Source organism: Calonectris borealis, chromosome 4 (genome assembly GCF_964195595.1).
Source record: "Calonectris borealis chromosome 4, bCalBor7.hap1.2, whole genome shotgun sequence".
Lineage (NCBI taxonomy): Eukaryota > Metazoa > Chordata > Aves > Procellariiformes > Procellariidae > Calonectris > Calonectris borealis.
The window spans coordinates 6,712,749-6,724,598 of record NC_134315.1 but is presented as its reverse complement, the minus strand read 5'-3'; the positions used below and the strand labels follow the sequence as shown (position 1 = coordinate 6,724,598).

Here is an 11,850-nt window from a genome sequence, read left to right as displayed (position 1 = left end):
ATTACGTTATTTGGCTGCATAATTTCTAGGGGGAATTTATTCTTTTTCTGAAATGAAAGACAACCATCCCAGTCCCCAGCCCAGCCAACTCCCTGCCCCATCTCGGTGCTTGCCCATCTCAGGGGGAAACATCTCCTCTTCTTTTTCTCAGCCCACATCCCGTGTACCTCACCATGCCAACACTAATTCCCTGCGCTTTCATCAGCTCTGTTGTTACATTTTCATCTTTTTATTTTCTCCCTGTGATGGTTTTCTTACAGCTCTCGGGGGGTTGGAGCACAGCATCAGGGTAGAAGAAAGGGGTCTACAGACAAGAAGCAGGACCTGTCTGGGGTTTCACCTCTGCTAAACTCCCACGTTGCAGCAGAGATAATTGCAGCTGGGCTGTAAATGCCAGGCTGGAGGAACAGTTGCCATAAAAATAAGGAAAAATCCATTCCCTCTGTGCTTTCTGGGCTGAATTCTGGGATTGGGGAGAGCTGCTCAACCTCAAGCCTGGTCCAACGTGGCCAATACCACAGGACCTGGAAATAAGGGCTCGTTGGGGATAACAGGCTGCTGGATGGAAACTCCCCAGGACTCAAGCAGCCATGGGTGAACATTTTTTTTGCTTTTTAAATTTTTTAAAATGATTTCATTCCAGGGAAGGGTGTAGCTTCTGGAAGTATTTCGTTAGAGGGAAAAGCAGTGATGAAAATGATAGCATTTTCACTCAGATAAGTACTACCTTTTCCTTAGGGTAATGGCAGAAAAAAAATCAAGCGGGTCGAGTTTTCTTTTCTAAACTGCTCGGAGCTAAGACGTGGTTTGTAGGACGAGGTTGGGGGGGGTCCGTCTGCCTTTGCAGGTGCAGATTTACAGCTGTACTTCAGCTGATGCAATATCACAGTCGAGGCTCCACAGACACATCGTGGGGTACCCCCAAGGTATGCGGCGTGCCGTGGGCTGGTTTGTGGCATGGAAAAATGCTGCTTTTGAAGTCCGGAAGCCAAAATGGATCTAAACTACAAATTGTATGAATTTTCCTGCCACCTCATCTCTTCCCCGCAAGCAATTTGTGCTTGGAGGGGGAGTTTTGAGGGACGGCGTGTGTTACAGGTGTGAGCCCCATGTGTGATCTCCCCCCCAAAACCCAGGTGCTAACGGTGTGGAGGCCATGGGGGACTTTGGGAGGATGGATGGTGAGGGGACAGGCTCCAGCTCTCCCTCTTGAGGGCACTCGGTGCAAGCAGAGGTTAGCATGAGGGAGCGGTGACTAATCCTGGGCCCCCCCCAAAACAGATAAGGGGCAGAGCAGCTGCTCCCATGTGATTTCAGCCTCCCTAATCAGTGCCAAAGAGGATAAGGAAAGACAAGGAAAGTGTCCTTGGGGAGACAGGGGGAGGGATGCAGCACCTGCAGGAGGAAAAGCCACCGAGAAAGTAAACAGAAGCATTATCAGCCCCAAACAACGACCTGCCACGGCTATAAAAAGCCACCGGGGTGAGACCTCGCGAACACCTTGATCTTAAAGGTGCCGGATCCACCGGAGCTCTGCAGTGACTGTCTCCAGGTCCCCAGGACTGCCAGGACGTCCAGCCAAGGATTGGTGAGATCTTATTATTGGGGTCGTACTACGCCTCTGCTTCGCTTCACCCGTTCCCGCGTCCCTTCCCCGTCCCCTCCCCGGGAGCCGGCGTGTCGCGGCAGCTGCCCGCTCGGCCACGGCCATCCGTCCCCACCTTCCCCTTCCCTTGCTGCCAGGTTCGGCGTCCCCCCGGGGGGGCTTTTCGGAGGGGCGGGTCACGGGGTCGCAGCCTTCCTCTGCGGGTGGGTCGGTGGTGCTGGTGTTATGGTAGCTTTGCCCTGAGACGGAGCCGTCTCGGATCTCGTTCCCCTCACGATGATGACCGACATCGTTAGCAACTGGAAGTTGGAGCAGTTTGTGCTCCAAAAGTGTCTCCCCCCAGTTTGGTCCCCGGGGGCCTTCCAGGGCCCGGAGGCGTACCAGCAGCTGTGCCAGCAGTGGGAGAGCTGGTCGGAGGAGACCAAAAAACCCAAACCCACAAACAAGTGCAAGAAGCGAGCGGCTTTGCAGGGTTTGCTGATGGTGAGCAGGGAGTTGTCCAAATTGCTGAAGGAGGCTCTTGAGAGCGTGCAGACGCTGGAGCAGGCCAAGGGCGAGCTCAAAATGCAGGTGGACAACCTGCGGGCAGAGGTGCAGGGTTTGTGCGGGGACTCTCTGCGGAGCGCGGTGGAGATCACCCGGCTGGAGAGCAAGCTGGGCTATGAGAAGCTGAAAACGGAGGAGCTGGAGAAGGAGGTCGGCAAGTGGATCGGGGAGACCCACGACGCCCAGAGCGCGGTGCGGGCGGTCCTGCAGGACGTCCAGCGGGACCGGGGCACTGGCCCCGATCATAAGGTATGCCACGCCAAGATCCAGGAGCTGCAGGCAGAGCTGGGGGTGTCGAGGGGCATCGTGGCTGCCATCCAAGGCAAGAGGAGCCGGTTCGGGAATGGCGAAGGGGAGGACTCCCCGGACCCGCACCCACCCCACTACGACTACGAGGATGACGTGTGGGGTGCCAATGGCCCCACCAGACCATCCCCCTATGCTCCCCTGCGGGAGGAGGTGTCCCAGCTACAGGGAGGGGAGGTGGAAGCTTCCAAAATTAAAAAGAACCCCCCCGATGAGCCGGCCAGCCATGGCCCACTGCAGGCCATAGACACCAACAGAGCTGTGCTCTGGTTTACCCCTGAGCAGCTCAAAACAGTGGGGAAGATGCTGGGACCATTGACGAAGGAGACGGCAGTCAACTGGCTGTCCAGGGCCCAGCGGCTACCCAGGTGCCAGAGCGGCAACTTGGTGAGTGACCTGATAGACGTGGTGAGAAAGTGCATGAAACCAGACGATTTCGCGGCGTTGCCGGGGGACGTGCAGATGGGCAACGTCCAGGACATCGGGGACGTCCAGTTGGCCGTGCTGAAGGTGTTCTTCCCAGAGGTCAACCCCTTAGTGCTCTTCCATCAGGAGAAGCAAAACCCCGAGGAGCGGCCGGACGCCTACGTTAACCGTAAGAAGATGCTCTACCAGATAGCTGGGCTGCCCGGCTCAAAGGACTCCCCCCTCGATTTTGACAGGCCTGAATTCAAGGAGCCGCTGGTGGTGGGGCTGACGCCCCCGTTGCGGGTGATCGCCGGTGGGGATGCGGCCAGAAAGCCGCTGTTGGAGCTGGAGCAGATCCTGACCCAGAATTTTGAGCTGCAAAAGCAGGCGTTCCCGGGGTACATGCTGGGGGGGAAGAAAGGGAAAACCTCAGCCATGTCCTTTCAAAATGCAGGGGTGAGAAAAATGCAAGGAGACAACCGAAAAGATCCCGATGGCAAGGGCGGTCCGGGGAAGGAGAACCAGCAAGGGCTGAGGTTTCAGAAGTCCAACCCTTGGCGGGCCGAACTGAGGAAGCGCTTGATAAAATACGAGAAGCAGGAGGATATCGACGGCTTGCCGGACGCGGAGCTTTTCCGAAAACTGGCCCTGCACGAGGCCAAAAAGCACAGCAGCTCCAATCCGATTGACCCGGGGTCTAAGGCTCAGCAATAGGGCTGCCAGGCACCCGCATCGCCCCTTTTTGTGGCACCGATTAAGACCGATTCGTGGGGGCGCCTGATAGTTGATATAACTATTGGAGGAGGGGTGCTTGGACAAGTGATGTTAATTGATACTGGTGCCTCTTATTCAATTCTGAATATGGCCCCTGGCAAAGCCGGGCTCTTCCAAACCTGTGAACTTATTGAATTGACAGGGCCGAACGGCCAAAAATCCTCAGTGCCGTTCACAGGGCCCGTACCCTTTGAAATTGGGACCGCCAAAGGGTCTGAAAAATTTGGGAAAATGGAAATGAAGGGAAAGCCGGGAATTTTAGCCATCTCTGCACTGACAAAGATGGGGGTGGTGGTGGACCTGGCAAACCAAGCGCTGTTGCATTGCCCCCAAAGTGATGCGCCTGTCATCCCTGCGAGCCACAGGGTGATGTCGGTGAAAGCCCCCGAGCTCCTGGTCCACCCTGAGTGGGAACCCCGAGTGAAACGGGTCACGGAGCAGTTCCCCCAGGTCTGGGCAAGGAGTAAGCTGGATTGCGGGCAGATTGACGCTGTCGTGGCAGTCAAAGGGCCGGACCCTCCTCCTCAGCCGCAGCCCCGGTACCCGGCTGAGGCTGAGGATGGCTTGTGGGACACAGTCAAAACCTTGCTGGAGCAGGGGGTGCTGGTGGAGCAGCAGAGCACCAGCAACGCCCCGGTGTGGCCCCTGCGGAAAGCTGATGGGAAAACGTGGAGGCTGACGGTCGACTTCGGTGCCCTGAACCGTGTCACCCCGCTGCGGACCTCCGCGGTGGCCAAGTACCCCGACGTCATGGCGGCCATTTCCCGGGGATCCGAGTGGTTCTCGGTGCTCAGCCTGACCAGCCCGTCCTTCGCCATCCCCTTGCACCCCGAGTCCTGGCACAAGTTTGCCTTCACCCTTCGAGGACGGCAATTTGCCTTCGCCAGAGTCCCCCCGGGCTTCCACAATGCCCCCGCCATCTGCCATGCGCACGTGGCGAGGATGTGGGAGAAGCTCGGCCACCGGGAGAGCGTGCTGTCCTGTGCTGGTGATGTCCTCATCCACACCCGGACGAAGGAGGAGAACCTGGAGGTGCTGGCGGAGGTGCTGGAGGCTGTCCAGAAGATGGGCTTCAGGGTCAGCCCCACGAAGGCCCAGCTGTGCTGGAAGGAGGTCTCCTACCTAGGAGTGACCCTGAGGGAGGAAGGGTGCTTGCTGGAGAAGCAGAGGGTTGAGTTAATACAGAAGGTGTCGGCGCCGGCCGATGCCACCACCCTGAGGTCCTTCCTGGCTCTCCTGAGGTTCTCCCGGGAGTTCATCGAGGGCTACGCGGAGAAAGCTGCCCCCCTCTGCCACCTCCTGAAGAAGAACACCCCCTGGGAATGGGGGCCGGAGCAGGACGAGGCGGTGAAGACCTTAAAGGAGAGTGTGGCGCGAGCCCCCATGCTGGCACGTCCCCGGGGGGACAGACCTTACATCCTGCAGCTGGCCAGTGCGGGGAGGGGTCTGCAGGCCACCCTGGGCCAGCAGCACGGTGCCCACCTCCTCCCCATCGCCCATGCCTCGCGCCTCCTGACTCTGGCCGAGCAGCAGTTCACCGACTACGAGAGGGAGGTTTTAGCCTTGACCTGGGCCCTGCAGCACTGGGAGTACCTGGTGGGGTCGGCCCCGGTGCTGCTGAGAACCTCCCGTGCCCCAGTGAGGTACCTCTTGTCGGGGAAGGGGGACGAGGGTCCCCTGCGCTGCCCCAGGATGGCCAACTGGGCGTTGGCGTTGACCGACAAGGATGTCCCCGGGGAGGCAGGGGAGTCCTTGTCTGGTGTCTACGGGGTGGTAATCAGTGGAGAGAGGGATGGGGAGGAGCCGGAGGGTGCCCGGGCTGAGCCCAAGCCGCAGCGGGCACCCCTGTTTGAGAGTGGCCTCAGCCTGGCGGAGGCCAAGGAGAGAGGCTATGTCGTGTGGTTCGTAGACGGGTCCAACTACCATGAGAAAGGGGTGCCCTACACGGGCTATGCTGCCGTCAACCGGGGCACCGGGGAGGTGGTGAAGGGGAAGTGCTTGCCGCACTCCATCCAGGCTGCTGAGCTGGTGGCCGTGACGGCCGCCCTGGAAAACACGCCGGCAGACCAGCCGTTGGCCATATTTTCAGACTCGGGTTGGGTGGTGCGAGCGGTGCTGGAGTGGCTGCCGCTCTGGAGGGAGAGGGACATGCAGTCTGCCGACGGCAAGCCCGTCACCTATGCCAAAAAGCTGCTGTACCTCGCGAGGCTGGCGGAGCAGAGGGCACGGCCGGCCCAGATCATTAAGGTCAAAGCCCACAAGAAGGGAACGGAGGAGGCCAAGTGGAACAAGGAGGCAGACGCCAAAGCCAAGCAAGGCGCGAAGGAAGGGCTGATGTGGAAGGCCAGCCAGCCCTCGGAGAACGGCCCCGTGCCAGTGGCTCCCAGCAGACACTGGGAGAGCGTGGACCTGCTGGGCTTGCAGGCACAAGACCCCAGGATCCTGGAGTTAGCACAGGGCAGGGAGTATAAAGGGTGCAAGGTGTGGAAGGATGTCTCGGGGCTGGTCCTGGCGCAGAGGGAGGGGGCGGATTTCCCAGTCTGGGTGGTGCCTGAACTTGTCCGGACGGAGCTGGTGGCCTTGGCTCATGAGCAGGGGCATTTAGGGACGGACAAGACCATGGGGAGGCTGCAGGGTGCTGGGTGGTGGCCTGAAATGAAAGAGGACGTGGAGAGGTACGTCAGCAACTGCCTGACATGCGCGGCCAACAATCCTGACGCCAAAACGGCCAAAGCCCTCCTGGGCCACCAGAGGATTTCTGGGCCGTGGAGCAAGTTGCAGATGGAGTTTATCGGCCCTTTGCCCCAAACAGCCCAAGGGAACAGGTATTGCTTGGTGATCAGCGATAACTTCACCAAGTGGGTGGAAGCGTTTCCGGCTCGAAACAACACGGCCAGCGCAACCGCGAAGATCCTGGTAGAGCATGTCTTCTCACGGTGGGGAGTCCCAAAGGAGATCGACTCAGACCACGGCCAACGCTTTGTCGGAGAAGTCACGAAAGGGGTGTGCCAAGCCCTAGGCATCAAGCAAAAGCTTCACATCACGGGGCATTTCCAGAAGCCCGGCTCGGCGGAGGGGCCCAACCAACCGCTGAAAACGGCGCTGAGGAAGCTCGTAAACCAGCAAAGGAAAGACTGGGATCAGAAGCTCCCGCTGGTCCTGCTGGCGTTACGGGGGGCCGTGGCATCTCACGTACCTTCTCCCCAAAAGCTGCCTCCTGCAAGAGATCCGAAGCTGCCAGGACACTGGTGGCAAAGAGGGGAGCCGCCGGACGAACTGCAGCCCCGCGTGCTGATGGACAGATGGGTCCAGGACATGCTGAGGACCGTGTCAGCTACCTACCACCAGCTCGCCTTGGTGCAGGAGACCAACATCTCCAAGATGGATAAGCAGCTGGGAGTGCTGCTGCGCCCCATGGAGTGGAACACGGGGGACCTGGTAACTTATCGGGGGGTTAGAGAGAAGAACCAGGTGCTGGGACCCCAATGGATGGGGCCCGTTAGGGTTGTGAACAAGGCCAGCCCCTCCATGTACCAGGTAGAAATCAGAAAGGGGGCGAAAAGGCAGGAAAAATGGCTCCATTCTTCGCAATTAAAAGCATGGAAGGGAAATTAACGGGGCTGGAGAGCCCGTCTTGCTTATGTTTTGCAGATAAAGGAAAATGGAAGGCGATTGTGACCGGCGGGAAGGGCGAACTTCGTGGCATCACCAGCCCTGTTTGCGCTGCGGGGAAAATGCTTTCAAATTTCTGGTTGCAGGATTTGCTTTGCTTTCTGGTATGTGCATAGCGCTGAGCACCCAACACGCCCAACCAACCCATCAGCATCTTAGCCAAAAAGTCAGTCGTTCCTACTTAGAAAGGCACCCTGGCACAGCCCGGCACAGGGTTAGGAGGTACACAAAAATTGGGACCGATTGGCCCTGGTCTCAAGCTCACATAAAATATACAGGAAGCATGGGATTAAATTCTAACAAAGGCTTAAATTTGTCAACGGTGGTTATGCACGGGACGGAGGTGTACTTGGAAAACGAGTGGAGCTGGGATAGCACAAACAGGCTTCCACAGCTGCTGGGGAAGGTGGGGCAAGAAATAAAGGTAGGGTGCAGGGTAATTAATGGATCAACTCACCACCGAGTAACTCAAATCTCCGTAACCGAAGTAAAAACTAAGAAGAATCAGAAAAAAACCTGTGCTGTGGAAAAATTGGACTGTTGGTGCAATTTTACTTTGGTCCAGCCAGTCTTTGTGGTCTGCCTCTGGGCACACAACAGCGTGGGGCTGTCCTTTAAATTCAAGATTAGCACCACGATGCGCTCCTTTGCTGCCGTTAAGATCTCAAAGTGCCATTTTTTGGCCTGGCATGCAGCCCAATACACTGAGGTTGGCAACCAAGTAAAATTGCAGATTAAATACTCCCAAGAAGGTATAACTGACCCGATGCAAATCGATGGCACCACCGTGACCATCACTGCCCCTGCCCGCCGCAAGTGGGTCGTGTCAGTAAACTGCCTTCGCGAGAGCAAAACGCTTAATAGATCTGAACTAGGCACGGAGGCTTCATGGTATAATCAGGATGACGACCGCTGCCCACACCCGGTCATAAACCTCCAGGTGTGGTGTCGAGGAAACCTGAACGTAGAAATGTCCCCCGAGCTTGGAGGAAAGTGGTGGATAGGAGGGCCCGAAGGATTTAAAAAAGAGTTTACCATCATCGCTGTCTTGCCCCCTTTTGTTTCTAAAATAGGTCCTTATGTAGTCAAGCAAAATCACATCCAAGAGCTGTTGACCGGGCCTGTCCGGTCACTGAAGAAGGTGGTGTTGTCTCTGTCCACTGTTAATATTTCATCCGTCAGACCGCACTGTACCCCCTTCCTATCCACCCTCAACACCGGCTGGCTGGCGTGGCTCCACAGCCGCTCCATCCAGGGGACCCGAGCCAGGAGAGACCTGCTGGCCACGGCGCTGGGAGGAGGAGGCGCCGGGCTGGGAGTCCTCAACAGCATGAACGTTGAGGTCTTGGCCAACAAGTTGGAGGCTGTCACCTCGGGCGTGCAGGGCCTCCTCAGCCCCCTGAATTCATCCCTGGCCAGCCTGGGGATGGGGCAGTGGCTCGTGTCGGAGGTGTTGCCCACCTGGGAACAAATAAGCGAGAAAGACCACCAGGTGCTGTTGCGAGCACTGGGCATCGAACAAAGTAACGTCTCTCTTGCTCTTAGTTGCATCCAGGCCCAGATGTGGGTGCAGAGTGTCGTTGCAGGTATCCTGAGAGACGGCGACAACGGCATCCTCCCCACCGAGATCCGAAAGATTGTGTGGGACGTGGCCACAGAGAAGGAGCGGCAGCTCCAAGCCTGGTGGAGGCTCGTCAACTTCACCCATGACCAGGTCCTCAACGCAGTCATCGCACACGTCCTGACCGTGGTGGAGGCCCGCATCGAAAAGGTCTACCCCATCGTGGCCCTGGGGGTTAACACAAACGGGTCCGTGGTCTACCCCCTGGACCACCGCATGTGGGCGAGGGTGTCTGATGGGAAATGGCAATCGGTAGATTTGGAAGCCTGCATTTTGGAAAGGGGGCTGGGATTCATATGCGAAGATGACGCCCTTAAGGCGAGCGATGTCTGCTTTGACACCAAAGAAGGGGTGTGTCACTTTGAGATCAATCCCCAGAGCAGTAATAAAACCGTGTCAGTGTACGTAGGGAAAGGGTGCGTGTGTTTTAGAACGATGTGTAAATACGTGCAAATTAATGAAGTTTATAATCAGACCGTGTTTAATGACTCAAATATGTGTGCTTGCAATGTAGCTATTATTAGAGGTTGTGATTTTGTCTACAAACCGCCCGTGTTTACTAGCCAGTTGCTAATCAGAAACTATACCTTGTATCGTAGTATAACCCCGACCCCCATCGGTATGGATTTGTCGCTTGTAAAAGAAATGTTAGAGCATGCAAATTTACAGCAGCTGTTAGAAAATGCAAAGGCAGAAGCTAAAAAGATCCTAATAACTGTACATCATGATGGTAACGTTATAAAACAGGTAATGGAACGAATTAAGAGGGTGGGAGAACACCACTGGTGGGAAATTTTCTTCGGCTGGTCCCCCACGGCCACCGGCATCTTCAACGCGCTGCTGCACCCCATTGTAGTTATATTGCTAATGCAAATCTGCGTGTGCTTTGCCATGGTAGCGACTTGTTACCGCATGAGGCAGGTGAAGCTCTGCATTGACAACCAGGTGAAAGGACTGGGGCTGGCCAAGCGCTTCCTGCCATAGTCAAGGGCAAGACTGGGTTGGCCTCTGTGTTTGCCACCAAGAAGAACTTTTAGCTCCGCTGTTGGTTGCAACCCAGTAGGCGTTGAGCGGTGGGGACACATGCCATACCAGACCTTGACGTGAGGGATGGTCTCCTCTGTTATAAGAGGGCCATCCAGGCGGGGAGGGCAGGCCAAGCAGCCTGCGGTTGGCATGAATCACAGAATGGTTGAGGTTGGAAGGGACCTCTTGAGATGATCTAGTCCAACCCCCCCTGCTTAAGCAGGGTCACCTAGAGCAGATTGCCCAGGACTGTGTCCAGTTGGGTTTTGACTATCTCCACAGATGGAGACTCCACAACCTCTCTGGGCAAACCTGTTCCAGTGTTTGATCACCCTCACAGTAAAAATGCACGAGTTAGCATAAGCAACTTGTCTGAACCTCCCATCCCCAAATGCTAATGTGAAGAAGCTGCTCTTGTGTGATTTAAGACTCCTTAAGCAGAGGAGAACAGGATAAGGAAAGCCAAGGACAGTGTCTTTGGAAGGAAAGAGAAGGGAATGTAATGCCTGAGCGTGGAAAAGCACCCACTGAAGATGGCAGAGATGTTACCAGCCTCAAAGACTTGGAAAGATGACAAAAGATGAGCAGAAGGAAAGACCCTGTAATCACCTCGGACTTAAAGGAGCTGAATCCACACGGACCTTTGCAGCAACCATCTCCGGGTTCCCGAGACTCCCAGGTCGTCTGGCCAACGGATTGGTGAGCTCTTGTTTTCGGAGCCTGGACATCACCGCTTTGCTTTGCCTAGTTGTGCATGTACTCAATAAAATTTGTCTGTTAGAGGATGGACTGTCGATTCAATTGCTGCCTGCTCAGCTACTCGCTACCCAGGCTTGTAAATTTGGCTACACTGGTAAAGAGAAATTCTGGTAAAAAGGAAAGATGTGGGTTTTTTTCCCCTTTTATAGGCCAAAATCACTCATTTGCTTTTTGTCTGCAGAATATTCACTGAAACACAAAGATTTCTGCCTCGGGCTGAAGAGTGGGGCTCTGGGTGCACAAATCTCGTCCCCTCTTTCACTGTGCCTCTCCCACCCTGCATCACCCCGTCTCTGAATCCAGAAGGAGCCTTAAAATATACATAGGGGGTCCCAAATGATTTAAAAACATCAGCAATTTCAAAAAATAAATCAACCACCTCATTTTCAGCCCACGGGTCTGATCTCATCTCGGAGGCGCTGCTCTCTCTGAGAAGGGGGGAGGTTTACGCAGACAAAAAACCCTTTGCAATCCAGGCTGAAATAAAAAGGTTAAAGAACTGGCCTTTAACCCAGCAGACAACTGCTGGGCTAGCTTGAGAAATGAGTTAAACCCCCCAATTTTCACAATCACCGGGCTGGGAAGTGTAAAGAAACGGCATATTACCACAGCATACTTTTTTTAAAGAAAAGCGAAACCTTCAATATATGGGTTTGATAAAGACACTTCTTGTTAAGAAGCACACATTATAACTCAGTTCATGAAAACGGAAATAAATGAATCACTGTCTAAAACCACAGAAATCCTTTTTCCCCCTCCAAGCACCAGGAAAACAGCCCCTTCACCCTTGGGACGGGAGGTTGAACCCTCCCACCCGCCTGGGAAAGGGCCGGTGCCTGGTCCCCTCTACGCTCTGCTGCTCCCTTCATTTTACCCGTAACAAAGCCTCACAGAATACATCTGATTATTTTGGTTAAAGCACCTTTCTTACTTGCTAACACCTTACATGTTTCACGAGAATTAATTTCCCTGTGAATAATTACCCTTTTATACAAAGCCTTTACCCCTCTAACCCGTTTTGGGAGCCTGTAGGGGAAAAAGGAACCACAGAAAATTCACATTATCCACTCTTCAGTCCCAAACTTGCACCGGGACAGCATGGCACAGCAGGGGTTAACCCCGGGATGATGGT

The 11,850-nt window shown here is 55.4% G+C and overlaps 1 protein-coding gene across 1 annotated transcript; it reads left to right on the top strand.

The window, feature by feature from the left end:
• The first annotated feature begins 7,181 nt into the window (after positions 1-7,181).
• Positions 7,182-10,741, top strand: LOC142081639 (uncharacterized). The gene has a single exon (XM_075148445.1). The coding sequence runs from the start codon at positions 7,302-7,304 to the stop codon at positions 9,915-9,917; it is 2,616 nt and encodes an 871-aa protein (XP_075004546.1). The 5' UTR covers positions 7,182-7,301; the 3' UTR covers positions 9,918-10,741.
• The last annotated feature ends 1,109 nt before the right edge of the window (positions 10,742-11,850 follow it).